The 24,293-nt window shown below is 45.5% G+C and overlaps 1 protein-coding gene across 3 annotated transcripts in view; it reads right to left on the reverse strand.

Moving 5' to 3' along the window:
* PUS7L (pseudouridine synthase 7 like) overlaps window positions 1-24,293 on the reverse strand; it is an 89,603-nt gene that overhangs the window by 37,618 nt on the left and 27,692 nt on the right. For all 3 annotated transcript variants that reach the window (XM_033959425.1, XM_033959424.1, XM_033959426.1), the window contains 2 exons: window positions 21,462-22,385; window positions 20,169-20,328 (listed from right to left, as the gene is read on the reverse strand). In XM_033959425.1, coding sequence (XP_033815316.1) covers window positions 20,169-20,328; window positions 21,462-22,371 — 1,070 coding nt within the window. In that variant the 5' untranslated portion in view covers window positions 22,372-22,385. The remainder of the gene's footprint in view (window positions 1-20,168; window positions 20,329-21,461; window positions 22,386-24,293) is intronic.

The following is a 24,293-nucleotide window of genomic DNA, read 5'->3' on the forward strand; positions in this document are numbered from 1 at the left end:
GACATTATTCATATTTGTGACACTAAAATTCACAACTAAACAAAAAACAAATACATCCCATTGACAGTAAATTTAGTGTGAATTTGCCTACCATTCAATCCCATATTTAAAAAAAATTATATGCAACAGATCAGTTCCAGATTCCTCTGCTTGCCATATACAACAAATATATTACAATTTTGGAGTCACCTCAGTAATAGTAATACAAAATCCAACTACTGCTAGATAACTGTGAAACAGTTACAAAATGGAATCCCTTAACAGCAAATACTATGATAGAAACAGAACCTGTGGAGAGCAGAACTGAAACATTTCCAGTCAGGGCTGATGGCAGCAGTTATTATTGAGGGTAATCAGCAGAAATAAACACCTATTTACAGGGAATTAAAAAACCTAACTCTGAGGATCTCTGCTCTCCCCAGCTTGCAAACACAGGCCCAGATGCACTAAAGCCAACAATCGTCGCTAAACATGGTCTGATCGCATTTCCCGATGCAATGCACAAAACAGTTCACTGAATGTTTTTCCCCTCAATCGCCCATTTTCTGATCTGGCCATGCAAATTAGCTAAAACCCCATGCAAACTAGCCAAGCAATTGATCCACTAACATCACTTGGCTAATCACTAAAAAAGCAAGGGTTTTAGCAATCCAAGAAAACCTACAGGTCTGCCTGGATTTTTTTTTATTTTATTTTTAATGGCGCAGATATTTGTGTGTTATACTTGCAAAATATCTGTCCCATAAAAAAAAAGAAAAAAGCCCCCCCTTCCAGCCGATGACAGCCCTCCCTGACAACCGCCAATGAACGGAATCTCCCCGTGCTAAAAAGAAATTAATAAAGCCCCCCCTCCTGGTCGATAATGGCCCTCCCTGACAACCCCCAACAAACAGAATCCACCCGTGCTAGCAAAAAAAATCGGCAGGAAGGATGCCCATTCCCTCCTGCCATGCTGCTCCCCCACCCCCTCCGTGCGAGAAAAAAATGACAGGAAGAATGCCCACTCCCTCCTGCCATGCCAACCAACCCCATCTGTGGAAGCGAAATGGCAGGAGGGATGCCCACTCCCTCCTGCCACCGAAGGCCTGTACCAGTGCCAGTTGGTTCCCAAACATCCCCTCCCCCACAAAATAAGGCAACAGGGATGCCTACACCCTTCTACCACCAGAGGTCTCCTGAACCCACCCCCAATGCCTTTCAAAGAAGTTGGGAGCAAGAGGGATGCTCTGTCACTCTGTCATATGATGCAAAGGGAGGGGCATAAAGCCCTGATTGGCTCATATGTCAAAGGCCCCGCCCTTTGGTGTCTGAGCCAATCAGGGCCTTAGGCTCCTCCCTCTGTATCTTGGGATACAAAGAGAAGAGCCTAAGACTCTGGTTCAGATGCCTAAGCCAATCAAAGCCTTAAGCCCCTCCCAGTGCATCACATGATGCACCAGGGAGGGAAATGCCCACCATTTTGGACAGATGAACCTCAGAGGAGTGACCAAGTATCCCTCCTGCTCCCAATTTCCGTGAAAGGTACCAGGGGGAGGGGGGTTCAGGGGTTTTCCGGTGGCAGGAGGGAGTGGGCATCACTCCTGCCATTTCACTGCTGCAAAAGGGGGAGTGGTCAGCATGGCAGAATGGAGCCGGCTTTTTAAAAAAAATAATAAAAATTAATGGGGCAGATATTGTGCAGTGTAACATGCATAGCATCTTTGCCCATTTAAAAAAAAAAGTTTCCTGTCCTGAACAACTCAGTGGCAGGTGGCTTCCCCTTCCTCTCAGCTGTTCGGGCTTCCCCTACCAACTCTGCGCATGTGTGAATCGATCTCATAGCGATCAATCAGATGGCAGTCAGGGATTACGACAAACCTCCGCATAAATTATTTATATGCAAACTTTTTAGTGCATGAAGAGCTCTTTTGGAATTGGTCAAAAATCGGATCAAAGCAGACCCCCCCCCCAGTCTTAACGATGCTCTTTAGTGCATCTAGGCCACAGACGGTTATTAAGGAAAGCATAGCCTTGCTGTCTATACCAATTTTTTGTGACACACTGGTTGAGAATTACTGAACTATAGTAACAAAAAGCAAGAACTCCAATAATGTGGGTCTCCAAAGATCCCCCAAAACACACATACCTTCTCCTTACCCTCCTTTCATATATCTCCCCTTAGCACATACTCCTACCTTGACTTCTTTCTTGTCCCATCCCTCACACACATTTATAAACCTCCCTCTCCCCATACCCAGACCTCCAATTCTTTCCCCTACAAAGATCTAGCTTGCTTTAGAGATCCCCAGCATACTCCAGGAACCCCCCCCATGGCAACCAATAACCCTCTACCCCTTCTTGTTCAAGTGATTTTCTATCCACATGGCACATGCCCTTAGCTTGCTCCAGTAATGCCCCACCCCCCTTCCCAAAGCACACCCCCCTCCAACTGGCCCCAGTGACCAACCCTGTCTCCCTTGGTCAAGAGGATTCTATCCTGTGGGACATTACACCCAGCTTTCTCTGGTAACACCTATCTCCTCCCCCTCTCAATGTCATATTCCCAAATACATTCTCCATTTATTCTAAACCACCCTGTCCACACACCTCACCCCATTTACTCCAGCTACTTCTTCCCTTCCCCTCCCCTGCTGCCCCTACCTCACTCAGTCTTCTGGTGTTCTCTCATTGCCCTGATCACAGTGGCAAAAGAAGGTGATAAGCAGTTGTGCATCAGGACACATCTTCCTTCTCCACCATCCTAGACCTGATCATGTATTGAACTATAGAGCTGCATAGAGACTTGAATTGTTCAAATGAACAATCAAGTTTAGGATGGTAGAGGAAGACAATGCATCCTGATGTGCAGCTGCTTACCTCCTCCTCTTGTAACAGGAATCTCTGCGAGGGAGGGAGTGACACCAGTACCTGCACATAATTCTACTTAGCAAAAGCATAATTCTGCACAAATTCTGTATTGCACAGTTGTGTATATTAATTCCTCCAGGAACATTTATTAGTACGAAAATGATCAATAGAAACATCCCAAAGATGCTTCTTTTCTATTTTTTCAAGCACCAGTCATAGGACACCATCTGTGAGGTTTATACAAACTGAACTAAGAAAATAAATGCCTTACTTTTCCATAGAATGCACTTGCATCTCTGGGTGACTGACTGTAGAATCTTGTTTCTATTACATAGTAAAAGTAACAGCAGAATATTTGCTCTAAACAAATGAATCCTAAGATAATTAAGTCAGAACAGGAACTCACTTGTTTTAAATATTCTGTTAAGCTTATGCATGGTTTGTTTCACTGTCCACAGCTGAGCAAGGCATCCTGTTATTTTTGCAGTGGGACTGGTTTAATCCACTCTGGATAGATAGCACTCTAGTGCAGTCTCTCAAGACTGAGGGCCTGATTCTCCAAAGTGCGTCCCGATTTTAGGCAGCTGTAGGCATCCTACAGCTGTCTAATCAGCCAATCGGGATGCACGTTTTTTAAAAAAATGCTCCCCAGGCAGGCCTGAAGGCGCCTCCGGGAGCCTAGGGAGACCCGCAAAGACGCCTAAGCTCGCCTAAGGGCCTTAGGCGGGTCTTAGGCGAACCTAGGCGGCCCTACGCGTCTCCCTAGTAGAGGAAGAAACGCTTAAAATGTAGGCCAGCAAAATGCTGGTCTACATTGTAAGTAGACGCGGCCGCTATACTTATTGCGGCAAGGAATCTCTGTGCCGCTATAAGTATAGTGGGCCGCGGCCTGTCCGATCGCTGGCAGGAGGGTACCCAAACCCTCCTGCCAGAAGATGCCCCCCCCCGACACTACCGACCGCCCCCCCCGACTCTACCAACGGCTCCCCCCCATTACCGATCTCCCTCCCACCCCGACACTACCGATCGCTGGCAGGAGGGTGCCCAATCCCTCTTGCCCGAAGACGCACCCTCCCCCCCCGACAATATTGATCGCTGGCAGGAGGGTGCCCAAACCCTCCTGCCAGAAGATGCCCCCCAACACTACCGACCGCCCCCTCGACACTACCAACCGCCCCCCCCCCCCGACATTACCGATCTCCCTCCCACCCCGACACTACCGATCGCTGGCAGGAGGGTGCCCAAACCCTCCTGCTAGAAGATGCCCCCCCCCGGCGCTAACAACCCCCAAACCTCCACCCCACCAAACTAACCTTTTCTTAAGGCCAGATAGTTCTTGCCCGTCCAGCCGGCAGGCCCGCCTCGTCAGACCTTAGACTTAGTGGGGATGGGCGGACCCGCTTTGCCTAAGGCCTGATTGGTCCAGGCTTCTAGAGCCTGGGCCAATCAGGCCTTAGGCTTCGGCGGGATGGGCTGGGAAGGGGCAGCAGCAGCATTCACAATTCACTGCTGTTGCCGGCTTCAGGCCTTCTTCTCTGCCGGGTCCTGCCTACTTCCTGTTTTCATGAAGACAGGACCCGACAGAGAGGAAGGCCTGAAGCCGGCAACAGCAGTGAATTGTGAATGCTGCTGCTGCCCGATGAAGTTCAGGACACCAGACCTTGGGTGACAGAAGGAGGAAAGGGAGCAGAGGGGGAGAGAATTGGGGAGAGTGTTGCTGTACCCAGCTGGAGGGAATGAAAGGAGATGCCAGGGCTTGGAGGGAAGGAGGAAGGTATGCCAGATCAAGGGAAAAGGAAGGGGGAAAGGAAGGAGGAGATGTCAGAGCATGGAGCGGGAGGGAGAGATGGAAGAAAAGGAAAGGAGAGAGATGCCGGGAATCAGGGAAGGGATGATGCCAGACCGTGAGGTGGGAAGGAAAGGAAGGAGAAGAGAGAGATGCCAGAACATAGGGGAGGGGGTGGTGATAGAGAGAGAAAAACGGAGAGGTGACAGAGTTGAAATCAATCATGTACAAAGGAGAGAAGGGGCATGGGATAGTTTATGGAAGGAGCATAGAAAGAGGGAAGATGCCATATGGAAGAGAGAGAGGGTGCACACTGGATAGAAAGAGCACAGAGGGCAGTGAATGGAAGGGGTGAGATAGAGGGTGAACAGTAGATGGAAGGGGTAGAGAGAGGGAAACAGACACTGAATGGAAGTGTGTGGGAGAGGAAGGACAGCTGCTGAATGGAAGTGTGAGGGAAAGGGGGAGCAGATGCTGGAAGGAAGTGGGGAGGAGAAAGAAAAAAGGGCACATGCAAGATTGAGGGAAGAGGATAGAGTTAGTTACTGGAAGGGGTGAGGGAAAGAGGTGGCAAGCTATAGGTAGACACAGTGAAAGAGGGAAATTGAGGACTGAATAGTAAAAAAGAAAAAAGAATTTAGACAGAGGCAGAAAATAAATTGAGAAGGAAGACCAGGGAAGAAGAGGAGGAAGGGAGCGGAGAGAGAGATGTCAGAGCAGGGGGGAAGGAGAGGAGACAGATACCAGACCAATGGGGGTGAAAGGAGAAATGGAAGGGGGAGGCATACAGTTTCTGGAAGAGGCATAGGAGAGAAGATGCCATATAGGGGCAGAGAGATGGCAGACAGTGGATGGAAGGAAGAGACTAACAAGAAGATGAGGAAAGCAGAAACCAGAGAAAACAAAGGTAGAACAAAAATTTTCTATTTATTTATTGCTTTAGGAGACGTGTCACTGTTTCTGTGGTATTGCATTGTATGCAGAGTCCAGCTTCTTGCTAGTTCAATTTAACCTTTGTCTATGTATTTCTATTTTATCCCCCCTTTTACAAAACTGTGGAGCGTTTTTTTTAGCACCAGCTGTGGTGGTAGCAGCTCTTATGCTCAGAATTCTATGAGCGTCAGAGCTGTTACCACCGTGGCTAAAATCCACACTACAGTTTTGTAAAAGGGGGAGGGGTAAGTTTGTGATGACATTCCATACTAGGCGAAGGTGTTTTCTATGTTCTGTGTGTTCGAAAGACATGGTTTTCTGTTAGGATTGACTGCAGGATTGATCTGAACTAGTCTGGCTTGTTAGTTTTACAATGGGTGTATTGCTGTTGTACTTCTCACTGCAGTATGTAAGATGCTGCCTTTTCCTAGGTACTCATATGTGACGTGTGGCGTTACTAAAAAATCATGTTTTTCGTACAGATGGGGGGTGCCAAAAAATGATGGGCCCCGGGTGTCACACATGCTAGGTATGCCACTGCACAGGCTAAGTCAGGGATCTCAAAGTCCCTCCAATGAATATGCATTGAAAGCAGTGCATGCACATAGATCTCATGCATATTCATTGGGGAAATCCTGAAAACCTGACTGGATTGCGGCCCTCAAGGAGGGACTTTGAGACCCCTGGGCTAAGTCGTGAGCCAGACCTCGCCCAAACTCCGCCCCAAAACCCCCCCCCCCCAATAACAGAACTAATTGTAATACCATTTTTTCCATTCATTTTTCGTATATACACAAGATATAATCTTATTAACAACACATGATGGTTAACCACAAAATTAAACTACACAGAGAACACTGTATGCCTCTCAACATTTATTCTTACCAGAACACAGATAACTCCTATGCAAATACGGACCACAAACTAAAAAGTACTAATATATACAAACGAAACCCTAAGATTCAAGACTCTGCATGCAGTACAACCCCAGAGAAATAGAAACAAATGCATTTCTTCTTGAACAGTGCAAAATGTAGACAGCAGATGTAAATTCTCAAAATTGACACAATTCAATCATTAAATTGAAAATAAAATCATTTCTCCTACCTTTGTTGAATGGTGATTTTGGTTTTCAAACCATCTTTTCCTAGTCTCTGGCTGTACTTCTTTCTGTCTGTTCTTTTAACTGTGTATCCAGGGCTACTTTATCCATTTGCTGTTTTCCTCTCCTTTACTTTCTGCCATACAGCAGTAACTGTTAACATTCAACTTTCTTCAATTTTTCTGCTTTCTTCTCAAAATCTATCTACTTTTCCATATCTTCCCTTCCCATCTATCCATGTGTACAATCTCCTCCCTCTTTCTTCTCCCCTATTCCCATCTATCTATAAGAAGCATTTCTTATCTCTTCCCTGCCTCACCCATTGCAGTACACCATCTCCTCCCTCTGTCGCCCTTTCCCCTCCATCCCTGTGCACCATCTCATCCCTCTCCCATGGTCAGACAACTCTGTCTTCCCCCCTCATATGGTCTGGCATCTTTCTCCTCTCCTTTCCATAGCCTGGAATCTCTCTCCTCTTCCATAGTCTGGCATCTCTCCCTCTTCCCGAGGTCTAACATCTCTCTCCTTCTCTCCTCTCCTTCCTGCAGTCTGGCATCTCTCCTCCCTGCAGTCTGGCATCTCTCTTTCCCCTCCTTCCCTTCCGTGGTCTGGCATCTCTCTCTCTCCTTCCCATTCCAGTGATCTGACATCTCTCTCTTCCCCATGCATCTCTACCTCATTCCTCTCCCACCACCATGTCCAATAATTCTCTCTCTGTCCAACAATTATCCTCTTTCTTCATCGCATGTGCACCATCTCTTTCCCTCTCTCAGACACCCAATTCTCCCTTTCTATTCCCTCCCTCACATCAGCATCTCTTTGCATCACTCTCTCCATTCTTCCTTTCTATGGCTCATGCTCCCCTCTCTCTTTCCCTTCATTCTATGTCCCAAGTTCATGCCCCCTCCCTCCTTCCCTTCTATCAACTGTCCGAAGTTTGTGCTCCCTCTTTCTCGAGTCCCAACTCGCCCCGCTCCCTCCCTTCATTCTGTGCCTTAACTAGGTGCCTCCCTCCTGCAGGTGTTACCTTCTGGCCGGCTCCTTCCTCTTCACTGCTTCAGTTGTTTCTCTGCACAAAGCCATGGGAAGCGGCTCCTATGCGTAACGTCAGAGGAAAGGTTTCCGGATGAGGCACGGGCACGCGAGGAGCCGCCGCCCTTGGCTTTGTGCACATAAACAACTGCAGAAGTGAAGAGGAGGCAGCCGGCCAGAAGGTAAAACATCCAGGGGTGGCAATGCGGAAAATGCCGCATTGCCCTCAAACCAGCACACAGTCACCACGGGCCGCATAAAACGGGCCAGGTAGGCCGGATTTGTTCCACAGGCCTTGTATTTGACACATGTACACTAGAGGAAGACACTGCTCATCATTCAAAACAACCATTCAAAAGGCAGCAGTATTACCCATCACAGAAGTCTTATCCAAACAAATGACCCTACTCATCTTCTAAAAATTATAATTCTCAGAAGTCGTATCGGCCTTTTAAACAACAGGCTTTTGCCAGATTATCCCGGGACAGGCATTCTCAGAAGCTGGTCCAGCAGGTGGGTCAGAAACCCCAGCAATCTTTTTGACAACTTTCCTCTTCCTTTGTTCCCGGTGAGTGGTCATTTGCTTTACTTTCTCAATGCTTGTCAGACTGTTACATCCGATGCTTGGGTGCTCCGGATAGTACATCATGGATACCGAATACATTTTCAATCTTCCCCTCCATGGTGTCCGCTGTTGCACCAAGAAGTTCAGAGGTCACACCTTCTTCCATTGCAACAAGAGCTGATTCGGCTTTTATCCATAAATGAGGTAGAACCAGTTCCAGTGGATAAAATGGAGTCAGGGTTTCTACTCTAGATATTTCCTAATTGCAAAGAAAAAAGGGGTGTCCATCCCATATTGGACTTACACAATCTCAACTGAGGGAAAGATTTTGAATGCTCACGGTATCCTCCATAAACCCTCTCCTTCAAAAGGGAGAATGGCTCACGTCATTGGACCTGCAGGATGTCTAGCTCCATATAGCCATTCATCAGTCACACAGGAAATATAAGAACATAAGAAATGCCGCTGCTGGGTCAGACCAGTGGTCAATCGTGCCCAGCAGTCTGCTCACGCAGCAGCCCCCAGTTCAAAGACCAGTGCTCCGAGTCCATCCTCACCTGCGTACGTTCCAGTTTAGCAGGAACTTGTCCAACTTTGTCTTGAATCCCTGGAGGGTGTTTTCCCCTATAACAGAATCGTCATTATCAATACAAGGTGCTTACGTTTGGCCTCTCTTCTGCTCCAAAAGTCTTTACGAAGTGTGTCATCCCCATTGTAGCGCATCTCCGCAAACGGGGCCTGTTGACATTTCCATATTTACATTGCTGGCTTATTTCCACTATGACCCCAAGCCTTAATTGCCAAGTATTGAGTCAGATGGTAAACCTACTCTGATGACTGGGATTTCTCATCAATTTTCCAAAGTCTCAACTTCACCCATCTCAGTTGCTCCAATTTATAGGAGCAATATTTCAAACTCAGGGCACCACAGTTTATCTTCCGCCTGCATGGGCTCAAACACTCCAAGACCAGATGCACAGTTGGTGGTCAATTCTCACCCTGCTTGGACATATGGCAGCTACAGTCCAGGTGCTATGACTAGCCACCTCAAGATGAGGCCGATTCAGTGGTTTCTGATATCCAACTGGAACCAGTTTTCCCAACCACTCTCAACAAAAATTCGGTTAACACACCATGTGATTCAAGACTTGCAGTGGTGGCTTCACAGGAACCATCTGTCTCAGGGTATCCCATTTTATCCTCCTCAATCTACAATCACCATCGCTATGCATGCATCCAAAAGAGGTTAGGGAGCTCATCTGGAAACCTGGTCCACGCAGGGGTGTGGCCCCCGGCGCTCTCACATCACAATATAAACTTTCTAGAACTCCATGCTATTCAGTTGGCCATTAAGGTTTTCCGCCCTTGTCTGCGCAATCACATCATTCTGATCCGCACAGACAATCAAGTGGCCATGTTTTATATAAACAAGCAGGGGGGCATGAGATCACGCTCTCTCACAGGAAACTGTAACCATTTGGAACCTGGCACTTCAGCTTCACTCAACCCTTCAGGCGATTTACTTTCTGGGCAAGGACAATGTTCTAGCAGACAACTCAGCCCGCACAAATGGTCGTTACAGACCACAGTTACGTGAGAAATTTTTATCAAGTGGGGAGTCCCTCAAGTATATCTCTTTGCATCCCTGATGAATACCAAATGTCACAAGTATTGCTCCAAGTACTCCGTGCCGAATCATCTGGTGGAGGATGCATTTCAGATCACGTGGACAGAACATCTTCTCTATGCTTTGCCACTTATTCCTTTCATAAGCAAGACCGTTCAAAAAGGCAATAGCTAAAAATGCCTGGCTCATTCTCATCACACAGTAATGGCTCTGGCAAGCATGGTTTCCAGTGCTTCTCAACCCCTGTGGTTTCTTCTAAAATGACCGGACCTTCTCATCCAACATCCAAATCTTCAGTCTCTCAATTTAACAGCATGGCTTCTCCTGCCTCAATAACTTCTGACCACCTGTTTCCACCGGAAGTCCTCCATGTTTTGCTAGTTTCTAGAGCTGACTCCACCAAACGCTCTTATGCATCAAAGTGGAGAAGATATGAAGAATGGTGTTCTTTACATCACTGTGACCCTATCACAAACACTATTTCACAAGTGCCCAGTACCTTACTTACCTGAAATCAGCTGGCCTGGCATAAAATTCCATTTGCATGCATTTAGTGGCGTTCTCAGTGCTCCATGATCCTGTGGATGCACTAACCCTCATACATCACCCAGTCGTCAAATGCTACTTTAAAAAAAACTGCTATGACTACACCCGCCTGCCTTGCCTACCGTGCTGGTATGGGATCTCAAATGTGATTTTGCGGGATCTTATGGAACCACCATTTGAACCTCTATCTTTAGTGCCCTTCAAATTTCTATCTTGGAAAACTTTGTTCTTGGTGGCAATTACTTCAGCATGAAGAATTAGGGAGCTTCAAGCTTTGGTGTATTACAGTCCATACACCCAGTTTCTACACAGTAAAGTGCTGCTTCGAATGAACCTTAAATTTCTACCGAAGGTGGTTTCCTGTTTTCACCTAAATCAGACAATGGTCTTACCATCATTCTATCTGCACTTCAAGCTTCTCCACATGAACAGCGTCTTCATTCTCTGGATTGTTTCAGAGCTTTACAGACTTATTTGGACAGAACTCGATTGGCAAATCAACCATCTCAACTTTTTCAGTCATTAGTGCTGTCTTCTATACCTAAGTCGGTGATGAAGTTGACTTTATCAAAATGGATTTCTAATTTGATTTCATTCTGCTATGCATCTTCTTCAACTGCTTCTCTACGGGAAGATTCTCTCCATGTGACAGCACATGACCTCAGGGCAATGGCTTCTATGTGGACCCATATTTGCTTTGCTCCGCTCCAAAAGATCTGCAGAGCAGCTACATGGACTAACCCACATACTTTTGCAAAGCATTATTGCATCAATGTGGACTCAAGAATCGACTCATCTCTGGGGTCTGCAGTTTTACAAGCAACTTTTATGAGGTGTCAACATCCCTCCTCCACTTCACTTCAGGTAACAGACTTTTTATATAAATATTTCCTTTGATGTGCATTGATAAGTGACTATCTGTTACCTTTAAGCTTGGGAGGCATCTTGTTGTATGGCTGTAAGAATCAGCTGTCCAAGAAGAAATAGAAGTTGCTTACCTGTAATGGTAGTTCTCCTTGGACAGATGATCTTACAGCCATACAAACCCGCCCAGCCTCCCCTAGTTGCCACCAGCTATTTACTAAATTGACAGGTAACGGTTGGGGGTTCTGTATATAAAATATTGGGCGGGAAGGCCGACACATGCATTTTAAGTTTTTCTAGAGCTATCGCAGCTTGAGATTGCCAGGTCGGCTCTATCATGGTGACATCACCTTATTGTGTGGCTGTAAGATCATCTGTCAAAGGACAACAACTGTTACAGGTAAGCAACTTCTATTTCTCTCACTTCTGCTTCCTTCCCTGGTCTTTCTTCTCCCTCCCCAATTGGATGCAGCATTCTCTCCCCCCCCTTCTCTGTCAGACCCTTCCCCATCACAAAACTTGCCTTTTTATCATTGGCAAGCAGCCTTCGCCGCTTGCTGTTCTGCCCAGCTTCGGGCCTTCGTCTCTGCTGGTTCCCACCTACTTCCTGCTTCTGCGAAGGCAGAACATGGCAAAGAGGAAGACCTGATGCCGGCCAGAGCGGTGAGTTGTGAAGGCTGCCACTGCTGTGAAAAGGGAAGGAGGTTCCAAGACCACAGGGGCCCTCTGGAGCTGTGGAGCACTCCCTTAATGGTCTGCACCCAGGGTGGACTGCCCCTCCCCACCCTTGGTACACCACTGTATTCCAGGGTTTCTCAACCCAATCCTCTAGTTACACCAAGCCAGTGGGGTTTTCAGGATATTCACAATGAATTTGCTTGTAGTGCGTTCTTGGTATGCAAATCTATCTCATACAAATTCATTGTGGATAACCTAAAAACTTGACTGGCTGGGTTGCGAAGCATTGCCTTAATGTTTTCATAACTCTGATTTGACTACTGTAATTCCTTGTATGTTGGTTTGCAGTGTTCTCCCCAGAAATTTTTTCCAGCCAGGTGGCATGAAAAAGTAGCCGGGCGGGGCGGGATGGGGAAATTTGGTGGTGGGGAAAATGAAAAGGTACTTTTACTAAAGCTTGCTAGCCATTTTAACATACGCTAAACGCTAACGTGCCCATTATAGTTTATGGATGCGTTAGCGTTTAGTGTGCGCTAAAATAGCTAGCACGCCTTAGTAAAAAGATCACTAAATGTGCACTATTTTTATTAGTTAATTGTTATTAATTATTTTCCAATGCTCAATATGACTTTCTTTTTTAAGGTTTGACACTTAGGCAGTGTTCCAGTAGCGTTTAAGCCACCCTTGAAAAAAAGTAATGCAGATCCTCTTATTCCGAATAACTAATGACCAGTATCAAACCTTCCATTTCTTTCAAAACTACCGTACTTCAAACTCAAGTTGAATCAGTTAATGCTTTGCATCCCCGGCAATCTGTGTTTTAAGACACAGCACAGAGACAGTAGTTCCTGCCTTAGGACTCCTTCTACAATAGCGATAGCAATTCTGCCACAGCAAATGCACTGAAGCCTATAGGAATTGAATGGACTTGGGTGCATTTGCCATGGGAGAATTGCTACTGTGGCTTTGTAAAGGGACCCTTACTTAGTGAACTCCATACTAGTCACCTAGAGACCAATGTTTCTCAACTTCTTCAAGCCAAGTACCCCCCCTAAGTCTAACAAATACCAACTGAGTACCTCAGTCCAAGCTCCGTCCCTGACCCCACTCCCATTATAATAGTACTAATTGTAATGCAATTTCTTCCATTCATTTTTCATGTACACACAACTCTACTGTACAACCATTAAAATACTCCTCCCCAATGTCAAAATTATAAAAATCCTATTAATACAAAAATAATAATAATGTAAAATACATTTATAAGTCCAACTTTAAAAGCAAGGATAAGCCTCCCCTAATACACCCCCAAACAATAAGATGTATAATCTAGAAAAGTGTTTTTCTACAGCACTGCAACTGCATCAATAAATCCAGGACTACCATACATTCTTCAAGCATCCAGTCCCTACTCTATTAAATAACACCAGTTACGACCCTCCCACTGCAAAATCATTTTTTTCGGGGGGGGATGGGGGGCAAGGTCGCAACGGTTCATAGTCATTCATGCGCGGGACTTCAGCGCAGACAAATCAGCACAAGACTCCAGCAGGCCGCCTAAAAAGTTACTTTTAAAGAGTTCCAACGCAGGGTGTGAGTGGGGAACCCCCCCGGTTTACTTCATACTGTTTGTGCTGCCATTGGGGGGAGTTGTGGGGTTGGAACCCTCCATTATAGAGTAAACTTAACTTTTTCCCGATTTTTTAGGAAAAAGTTCAGTTTTCTCTATAATGACACCCCCCCCACAACGGCAGCACAAAAAATATGAAGTAAAGTGGGGAGGTTCCCCCCCCCACACCCCTGTCAGAGCTCTTTAAAAGTAATTTTTTAGGCGGCGCGCTGGGATTTTGCGCCGATTTGTCTGTGCTGAAATGTGGGCGCGCTGAAGTCTCGTGCGCTTTTGTCCTATCACCGGTTGGAAGTAGATTCATTGGGGATTCATTGGAAGTAGAGTCATTGGGGACTCCATGCTGAGGGGCACCGAGGGACCAATCTGCAGACCGGATGCACACTCAAGAGAGGTTTGCTGTCTGCCTGGAGCCAAAATACGGGACGTCACCACCAGCCTGGGGAAACTACTTACACCTCATGACCATTTTCCTATGCTTCTTATCCATATAGGTACAAATGACACTGCCAGGAACACCCCAGAGACCATCACCAGAGACTTTGGAGCCTTGGGTGAGAAGCAGACAAGTGCGCAGGTAGTCTTCTCATCAATCCTCCCAGTTAGAGGCAAGGGAAGAGCCAGAGAGGAATGCATCCTGAGAACGAACGAATGGCTACAGGGATGGTGTCGGGATATGAACTTCGGATTCCTGGATCATAGAGAGGCGCTGCAGGGACTACAGGGACCAGACGGACTCCATTTGACCAGCAGAGGTAAGAACATCTTCGGACCGACTGGCCCGCCTGCTTCGCAGGGCTTTAAACTAGGTAAGTTGGGGGAGGGGACCTACTCATATACTGGTGTGGAAAGGAACTATCCTGATGGGACGAGTCGACACTCTGTTTCCGAGGTAAGGACCCAATTTGCAAACAGTTCACTAGGAGCCACACAGACTCAGTCAGGAATAGCCTTACAGGGACTTAGCAAACACAAACACAAAGTGTGGAGGGCCATGTATGTTAATGCACACAGTTTAGGCAATAAAATTCTAGAACTGGAAACTGAAATAAGGGATGCCAACCTGGACGTGGTGGCAATATCCGAGACTTGGTTAACGGACGCACATGGGTGGGATATGGCTATACCGGGGTACAATCTACTTCGTCAGGACAGAGAGGGCAGGTTAGGTGGAGGGGCAGCACTATACATTAAAGAGGACATCAAAACCACCAGGATCACTGATGTCAAGTATACCGGGGAGTCCCTCTGGGTAAACCTGGCAAGAGGTGGCAAAAAATGCCTGTATCTTGGTGTGGTATACAGACCTCCGAGACAACCGGAAGATATGGACGCAGAATTAATTGAAGACATAGAGAATATAACTCTACGGGGCGACACTGTACTGCTAGGGGACTTCAACATGCCTGATGCAGACTGGAACACATTTTCAGCAACAACCAGCAGCAGCAGGAGGCTTTTGACCTCCATAAAAGGAGTATATCTCAGACAGATGGTAACGGAGCCCACTAGGGCCCAGGCGATCCTAGACCTGGTACTCACCAACGGGGAAAGCGTCTCAGAGGTCTCGGTGGGAGATACGCTAGCCTCCAGCGACCATAACATGGTATGGTTCAACCTTGGGAAAGGATCCCCTAAATCAATTACAAAAACAAAGGTGCTCAAATTCTGGGGCACCGACTTCGCACGCATGGGAGATTTCGTTCATCAGACGCTGCAGGACCAAGCAGAGACCGGCAATGTGGAAACTATGTGGTCGTACCTGAAATCATCCATACACGAAGCAACTAATCGCTACATAAAATCGGACCACAGTTGATGATAAAACAAGACGTGGATGACCCGTTTCAGAATTTTGAGTTCACACCTGGGGATGTCTACAACGAACTGGCAAGGCTAAAGGTAAACAAGGCCATGGGACCGGACAATTTACACCCAAGAGTGCTCAGAGAATTGAGAGATGTTCTGGCGGAACTGTTGGCAGTGCTCTTCAATCTCTCACTAAGTACGGGGAAAGTTCCATTAGACTGGAAAACAGCCAACGTCGTTCCTTTACATAAAAAGGGTTGCAAGGCTGAGGCTGCGAACTATAGACCGGTAAGCCTCACCTCAATAGTGTGTAAACTCATGGAAACACTGATTAAGTATAAATTAGATACGATCCTGAACGAGGAAGATCTCCGGGATCCCAGCCAACATGGATTCACCAAGGGTAGGTCATGCCAGTCCAATCTAATCAGCTTCTTTGACTGGGTAACAAGAAGACTGGACACAGGAGAGTCCTTGGACGTCGTGTACCTGGACTTCAGCAAAGCGTTTGACAGCGTCCCACACCACAGGCTGCTAAACAAGATGAAATCAATGGGATTAGGAGAGACTCTAACTGCATGGGTTAAAGATTGGCTTAGTGGCAGACTTCAGAGGGTGGTGGTTAACGGTACCCTCTCAAAAATGTCGGAGGTGACTAGCGGAGTGCCACAGGGTTCAGTCCTGGGCCCACTCCTCTTCAACATATTCATTGGGGATCTGAATCAAGGGCTTCAAGGTAAGGTAACCTTATTCGCTGATGACGCCAAACTATGCAATAGAGTAAACGGCTATAATCTACAGAATGCTATGGAGCAGGACCTGCATACTTTGGAAAGTTGGTCCTTGATCTGGCAGCTGGGCTTCAACGCCAAGAAATGTAAGGTCATGCATCTCGGTAACGGAAATCCTTGCAGAACTTACACCCTGAATGGAGAAACTTTAACCAGGACTACGGCAGAACGAGACTTAGGAGTAATCATCAGTGCTGACATGAAAGCAGCCACTCAAGTGGAGAAGGCTTCATCTAAAGCACGGCAGATGATAGGTTGTATCAGGAGAAGCTTCGTCAACAGGAAACCTGAAGTCATGATGCCATTGTACAGAGCCATGGTGAGACCTCATCTGGAATACTGTGTGCAATTCTGGAGGCCACATTATCGTAAGGATGTGCTCAGAATTGAATCGGTTCAGCGGATGGCCACCAGGATGGTCTCGGGGCTAAAGGGTCTCCCGTACGAAGAAAGACTGAGTAAATTGCAGCTCTACACTCTCGAAGAGCGTAGGGAGAGGGGAGACATGATTGAGACATTTAAGTACATCACGGGACGGGTCGAGGTGGAAGATGATATCTTTCTTCTCAAGGGACCCTCGACCACAAGAGGACATCCGCTCAAGCTCAGGGGAGGGAAGTTTCGTGGAGACGCCAGGAAGTACTTCTTCACGGAGAGAGTGATTGAGCAGTGGAACAAGCTTCCAGTGCAGGTGGTCGAGGCACGCAGCATCCCAGACTTCAAGAACAAATGGGATACCTATGTGGGATCCCTACGAGGTCATGCCAAGGGATAGAGTCACTAGGACTTGAATGAGCGGGTCAGTAGAGTGACAGTATAATTATAATTTAGGGGGTCAGTAGGCTAAAGAGGGTGGGTAAATAGTGTGGGCAGACTTGATGGGCTATAGCCCTTATCTGCCGTCATCTTTCTATGTTTCTATGTTTAGATTTCACTATGTTTTATGTTCCCAAAAACCTGTAAACATAAATAAATAAATGTGCTTAGACTTCCAGACTTGTGTGTTTAAAGTCAAGGGTTGAATGGAAAGAGTTAATCCTAAATACCAGAAAGTCACAGGCAAATAATGAATTAGTTTAGTCACAGTGGCACTCGGTGTCTCACCACCTGAGGTTCCGGCTGTAAACGGCCTTGGGATAGTTGTGTCTGGTTAGCGGTTCGGGGCTTGTGGGCGCTGCCAGGGCCAAGCTACAGTGGGCAACAGGAGCTGGGCAGCCAGAGCCATGGCCGCCGTGGTTCCAGCCCCGGTGCCGGGCATCTTCCACCTCCTCTTCCCCCGGTAGCCACTTGACTTAACTTGCCCCAAACCGATGCTGAGCAGGAGCTGCCGAAAGCCTTGCACCGTCAGCGAGCTGTTGTCGCTGTAGCGTATGAAAAGCTCATGCAACTGCCGCCGCTGAGCCAGCAACGCCTGCTCCCGGTCCACGGTCAGCTCTAGCTCTACACTGTTTCCGCCACCGGCCGCGCAACGAGAACAAGGGCGGAGAGATGAGCATCAACAGCATCAGCCCTGCCCAGCCGCCCCTTCCCTCCCAACTCACACATCCGTCGGCAAAGTCGCTAGGCAAATCGTAAGCTTCCCTCCATAGGTCAGCGACGGAGGGAAACTTACAATTTGCTTCGGGCCTTCCTCGTTGCCGGGTCCTGCCTTCGCGGAAACAGAAAGTAGGCAGGACCCGGCAGCGAGTTGAAAGCTTCCATCCGTCGTTGACCAGTCTCCTGCCTTAGCCCGCAGTGAACTCATGCTTCAGGGCTCTAAGGTGTGTGTGCTGGAGTTCCCTTCTCTTCTCCCCCCCCCAGATGTAACTTCCGGTTTCGGAGGGAAGAGAAGGGAAGCCGGCACACACACCTTAGAGCCCCGAAGCATGAGTTCGCATCTCCAAGCCGGTGAGAGGTGGTTTTTTGGGGGGGAGATTTTTTTTACATTGAGCGGCGGCAGCTGCAGGATTCCTGATAGATGACAGCTGGGCGGTCATCTAAATTAGACGGAGAACACTGGGTTTGACTTGCTCAAATATCATGCACCTACAACTTATTAAAAACATGCCTAAAATATCTTATCATGTTTTTCCTCCAGTTTCCCCTCTATCTCACTAATCTTATCACTTACAAATCTTGTTCCATAATTCCTCTAAAGGTAAACACCTTTCTCCATCATCCAAAATTAGGCTTGAGTCAACTAGATCAGTGTTCTTCAACCTTTTTACACCCGTGGACCGGCAGAAATAAAAGAATTATTTTGTGGACCGGCAAACTACTAAGACCGAAATAAAAAAACACATTTTCGCCCCGTCTCCGCAAGCTCGGTCCCCACAAACCATCTGATCCCATCTGCACAAGCCGCAATTATGATTTTATATTGAACGTATTTTATTAAAGTATAAAAAGAAACAATATTCTGACAATTGTGATTTTATAAATACAAATATACAGAGCACGGACCAACAAAACCCCTGTCTCTCCTCCCCTTCACATATATCCCCTCTACTATCAAGAAAACTGAACAAGCCAAGTTCATAGAAATATCATGCTAACAGAATACTGCAGTCCCCAGTTATGTCTCTAGCAGGATATATATTTCAAATCTGATATATTCTAATCACAAAATAGAAATAAAATTATTTGTTTCTACCTTTTGTTGTCTCTGGTTTCTGCTTTCATCTTCTTTTCACTCTCTTCCTTCCAGCGTCTGCCCTCTGTCTCTTCAATCCAGTATCTGCCCCTTCCATCTACTGTCTGACCTCTCCCCCTTCCATATGGTATTTGTCTTCTTTCTATGCCCCTCTCCCCTTTCCATCCAGCCTATGCCCCTCTCTCCTTTTTACACAATTCACTCCAGCTTCACTGCTCTCTTCATTTTTATCTCTCCACCAGATCTAGCATCTTTGTCCCTCTCAATTTCTCTGCTGACCCCCCTTCCCATCTCATTCCTATCTCTCCCCTTCCCTTCCTCTAATCTCCCTGCAAGCTCTTTCCTTCCTTTTTTCTTCTCCCTTCCCTCCTCCCCCTGTCCAGCAGTAACTCTCTTCCTTTTCCTTTCCCTCCTCCCCTCCCAGCAGCATCTCTCCTTCTCCCTCTCCAGGTCCAGTAGCAGCTGTCCCTTTTCCCCCTTGCCCAGCAGCTTCCCAAACTCCTTTCCCTCCTCCCCTCCCAGCAGCATCTCTCCTTCTCCCTATCCAGGTCCAGTAGCAGCTGTCCCTTTTTCCCCTTGCCCAGCAACTTCCCAGACTCCTTTCCCTCCTCCCCTCCCAGCAGCATCTCTCCTTCTCCCTCTCCAGGTCCAGTAGCAGCTGTCCCTTTTTTTTTTTCACCATGCCCAGCAGCTTTCTCCCCTCCCAGCAACTCTCCTTACTTGCCAGCGCTGCGATTCAGTAAGGCAGCCTCGGGTCCTTTGTTGGTTCGCACCGCCTCTGAGGAAAGCAGAAGTTGCATCATCAGAGGCGGCCCTACTCAGCAAAAGCTCCAAGGCTTCCTTCCTGAATCGCTGCATTTGTAAGGAGAGCCACTGGGAGGGAAGAAAGCACAGTCTGAGGCTCCCCATTATCTCTCTGGCCCTGCGCTCCTCGATCTTGCCGGTCCTGCGCAGACCGGCAGGAAATTGAAGAAGTTGATCTCGCCAGTCCTGCGCGGACTGGCAGGAATTTTCTGCGGACTGGCACCGGTCCGCGGACCGGCGGTTGAAGAACTGTGAACTAGATGATATGCAATAGCAGCTCAAGTGCTGTTCCTTTAGAATTCCCCCTGACTGTATCCCAACCCTGACATCCTGTTTGTCTGTCTTGTCTGTTTAGATTGTAAGCTCTTTTGAGAAGGGACTGTCTCCTTTGTGATTGTACAGAGCTGCGTACGTCTGGTAGTGCTCTAGAAATAATTAATTAAGTTGGTATGATGCACTGTCTATGAATTGTTGCTGCAAGGCATATAGTATCTCTGCTAGGTTTTAAATTTAATGTTCAACTACCTCATTGGGGTCACTTTCTTGACAACCACAGTTTGATATGTAATGGCCTTTTTGTCTTTAACACCCGCATAACTGAAATCTGAAGGAAGCACACCAAGTTCCGAGGATAAGCAGCTAATGGCTTCTAAAGTTTCCAGATTTTCCTTTCGTAGCGTAAAAGCTGCAACAAAAGTAATTCAAAGTTAAGTGTGGTAAGCCACCAAATATAAATGACAGAATATACTATTATTTTCCATTCATTAAATATTAGTGCTTTACTATAAGCAGCCCAGCTGCAGAACTCATTAATACCACCACAGCTCGAGTAAGCAGTGAGAATGAAGAAACTGATGGGATGAAATAAGGAGCAACTTCCCCTGGTGGTTCTAGAATGCTCAAAATAAAATGGTACTGGAAGGTGGAATAGATGGTTTTCACAGTAAAAGGCATATTTGAAAACCATTTATTCTGATGTGTAATATATTTGTTTGCTGAAGAAAGAAAACAACCTCCGTTAAACTCACTAGCCTACTCTGTATCTGTGGGAAATCTGCTGTGTATGCCTTAAAACACAAAGCATATAAAAGGCAATTCTAGAATTTAGTGCCATTTACATGTAGAGGTGCCAAAATAGGCAGTTATGTAAGCAAGTGCACGAGGTTCTTGGATAGTTAGACAAACGCTGCCACCATGTTGCTTTACAAGGTATTTGTAAATGAGGCATAGTGCCAGTTGGCAAAACATAAGTTCATGTTTGATACCTGTCCCCAAGCCTTTGCTCTTTGCAAGATGGGTACTTTTTCTGATATAGATGACTTACAAGTTACAATTAAAAAGGATGATAATTTTTTTGCAGCATTTATGACAAATATGGTGTTTGAAACTTGTTCAACTGTGTTTCCTATAAGCTGCACCTCTGAAGGTCTGATGAATATATTTACATAATGGTATGGTCCAGTGGGGTATTATATGTGAATAGCTAAGTCTAAATTTGGGCATGGAAGTTTATAGAATTAGGGGGATAGCGTATAATAGTGTACACATGGGCAGAGCAAGGGTAGTCTGTGGCCATGTCTCCAACATATTGATGTAAATTATAGAATATTACCAGTTATGCACATCACATGGCAACTTAGGCATAGCTCATAATGCTGGGTCAGAGTTAGGTAGTTATGCCTAAAACAAAGCACATCAATGCTGACTTATGCTAGTCTTCTATAAAGGAATCTTGGTACCCATAATTGGCACTCACACATGGCATTCGGACATCTAAGATGAGGCACCAAGTTATAGAATGCCTCTTTAAGTATTTACCTGTGTATATGTCTGACACATCTTGACAATCAGCTCTACGCCTTTTCTTGAGTGAACCACTTTTCTCTCGAAACCTTGCCGTAATTACTGTATTTTGTTGACCTTGATGGTCTTCCTTGGAGAAAGACTTTGTTTCCACGAGTTTTCCAAATTTCTTACTTATAAAGTGATGGACAGCTTTCCTGTGCTCTTTGCTAAGATCTGGTTTAAAAGTAAATGTTGAGTTCACTTGTTTTGAATCCAAGTATTTCAGAAAGTTTTCTGCTTCTTCTTCAGACACTAATTGGCAAAGCTCTCTGTAATCAAGGTTTGGTTTAACAATGATTTCTGTGCTCCGAGTAGCAGTGAGAAGAAAGGGGTAAGTCTGTTGGATGGCACTGTGGAATCTAGCCCTCTGGTCTTTATCTGGAAACGATCCCAGTGAAAATTCAAGTGGAGGAGTGGCAGATTGCATTTCAGAACTCAACTCACTTTTTATGGAACAAGCAAATGCAGTTAATGATTCCAACAGAGGTTCTTCTAACAAAGAGCTCAGATTGTCAGTTTTTTCAGGCCCATACTCATCATCAACTTCTTCCATAGTGTTTGTATCAACAGCCATATCCTGCTCTGGAGGGTCTGTTCTATTGACAAATTCTCTGAAATTCAGAAAATGTCTCTTTTCTAAATAAGACTCCTGAGGAACTATCTTCTGCTTCTTGTACTGACAAGAGCTATTTTGTTTCTCAGGTAATTCACCGAATTTGAAAAAGGAGTTAATAACACTTTCTCTGACCAACTGTCCAGACATATCAATTTCTGTTACCACAAAGTCACTTGGGCTACTTTTTATAGTACCACAAAAGCCTACGTGATCATCAAGATAGGCAAGAGAATGAATACTGCTTGAATCGTGAACAACCCCTTCCATTTTGAAATTAAAATCTGTAAAAGAAGTAGGAATAGACATTTGTCAAAGAAATAACTCAAGAGGAAGCTCAGTCATCAACTGTCAAGATGCACAACATCCTAAAAATGGAAACTTCCATCAAGTAACAACTTTATGCTTCTTCAATGACACAAGACCTATTTCAACTAATTTTGCCTGATATTTTCTTAAAAAAAAAGAAAAAAAATACATTTACCCCCCCCCCCTTTTTACTAAACTGTGATAGCGGTTTTTAGTGCATGGAGCTGTGCTGAAAGCCCTGTACAGCTCTTGACACTCACAGAGTTCCTATGAGCGTCGGAAGCAGCACAGGACATTCAGCACGGCTCCCTGCGCTAAAAGCCACTATCACGGTTTAGTAAAGGGGGGGGGGGGTTAGACTACAAAAAAAAAAAAATCACTGAAATAGATGGTTACTTCAGAAGCCTTGTATAACATTTACACATGTAAATTATAATTAGTATATTTCCAAATGTTAATTTTGGAATGTCTATATGATTAAACGCATCAGGATGCCTAGATTCAAAAGGACCCTGCCTTTGGTATGGTGTGATCACTCCCAAAATTATAAGGCAATTCTATAAGGCACACCTACATTAAGGCCTTGTGTGCCAGTTTTACAGAATATTAACATTTACACATTGGACTGGCACCCTAAATGTAAATGCTAGGCTCTGTTCTGTAAATATGGCGTGCAGGTTGTTTAGCATGCAACTACAAGTAGGCTGTACCTGTGGGCAGAGCATGTGCATGTCAAGGGCATTCTGTCCAGTGATGTACACAACCTATAGAATACTATGAGTTGTGTGCACTGTGAGGCACATTTAAGCACAGTAACTTACACCTGTTATTGACTTGGCATAAGCAGTCAAGTCTAGATATCAGCACATCAAGACAATGCTGCACTACTGTTCTATAATGAGTTAGGCACACCATTATAGAATTGGCTCTATGTGTGTTCATGACACCTATATTTTTGGTGCAACTGTATAGAATTGCCACCTATGTATATTGTTCCCATGGCACATAAAAGCAGGGCTGTGGAGTCAGTAGATAAATCCTTCGACTCTGACTCCTCAGTTTCTGGTACCCAAAATTGTCTCCGACTGCTCGACTCCACAGCCCTGCTTAAAAGTTCAGCAAAACCACTTGTTTTAGGCAGGTCTCAAAACAAGTAATACAACTGTACTTAAAGGGGAAAATTCTATAAAGGACATCTAAAATTTAGGAATCGTTTAGATATCCAGCAGCACAACACTGAGTGCGATTCTATTAAGAATAGATGCACAATAGAGAATCAATCTTAGTGAATTTAAGCTAAATCTATATTGTTAGGCGTGCTTTATAGAATCACCTTTTAGACGTCGCATAGACATCTTCACAATGTCTATAATATTATCACGTTTCAGCATTATGACATCATTACAATGGCAATTTTATGCTGTTTTTTACATTAAAATTGTATGCAGTAAAATGGCTTGCAGAAAGCATCCCAATTTTAGAGAAGCACCACTATTATATGGCAGTCCAACTGTAGGTTCAGAAACATTTATGGATGAGCTCCATAAGAACCAACATAGCGTTGCCATGTCTACTTCTTGGAAAGAAAACCAGAGACAGTCTCATTACTTATCAATCAGCCCTCGCACATGAATAAATTATTGTGAAATTGATGCTTCTGGTGTTTGGCTTTTTTTCAGTATTCTTACATACTATTTTTTAAATGCTCCAGATTCAATTCAGTCTTTCTAAAATACTGGAAAAGTTGTAAATATTCAAATCTTGATGTCCTAATCCAATTAAATGCTTCCTACCAAGAATTGCAACTAGAAATCAATACAATGTAGTGCTCAATTCAAAAAGTAAATATATCATTAGGAGGCTAATAAATAAACTGGACAGTC

Source organism: Geotrypetes seraphini, chromosome 9 (assembly GCF_902459505.1).
Source record: "Geotrypetes seraphini chromosome 9, aGeoSer1.1, whole genome shotgun sequence".
In the NCBI taxonomy this organism is placed as follows: Eukaryota; Metazoa; Chordata; class Amphibia; order Gymnophiona; family Dermophiidae; genus Geotrypetes; species Geotrypetes seraphini.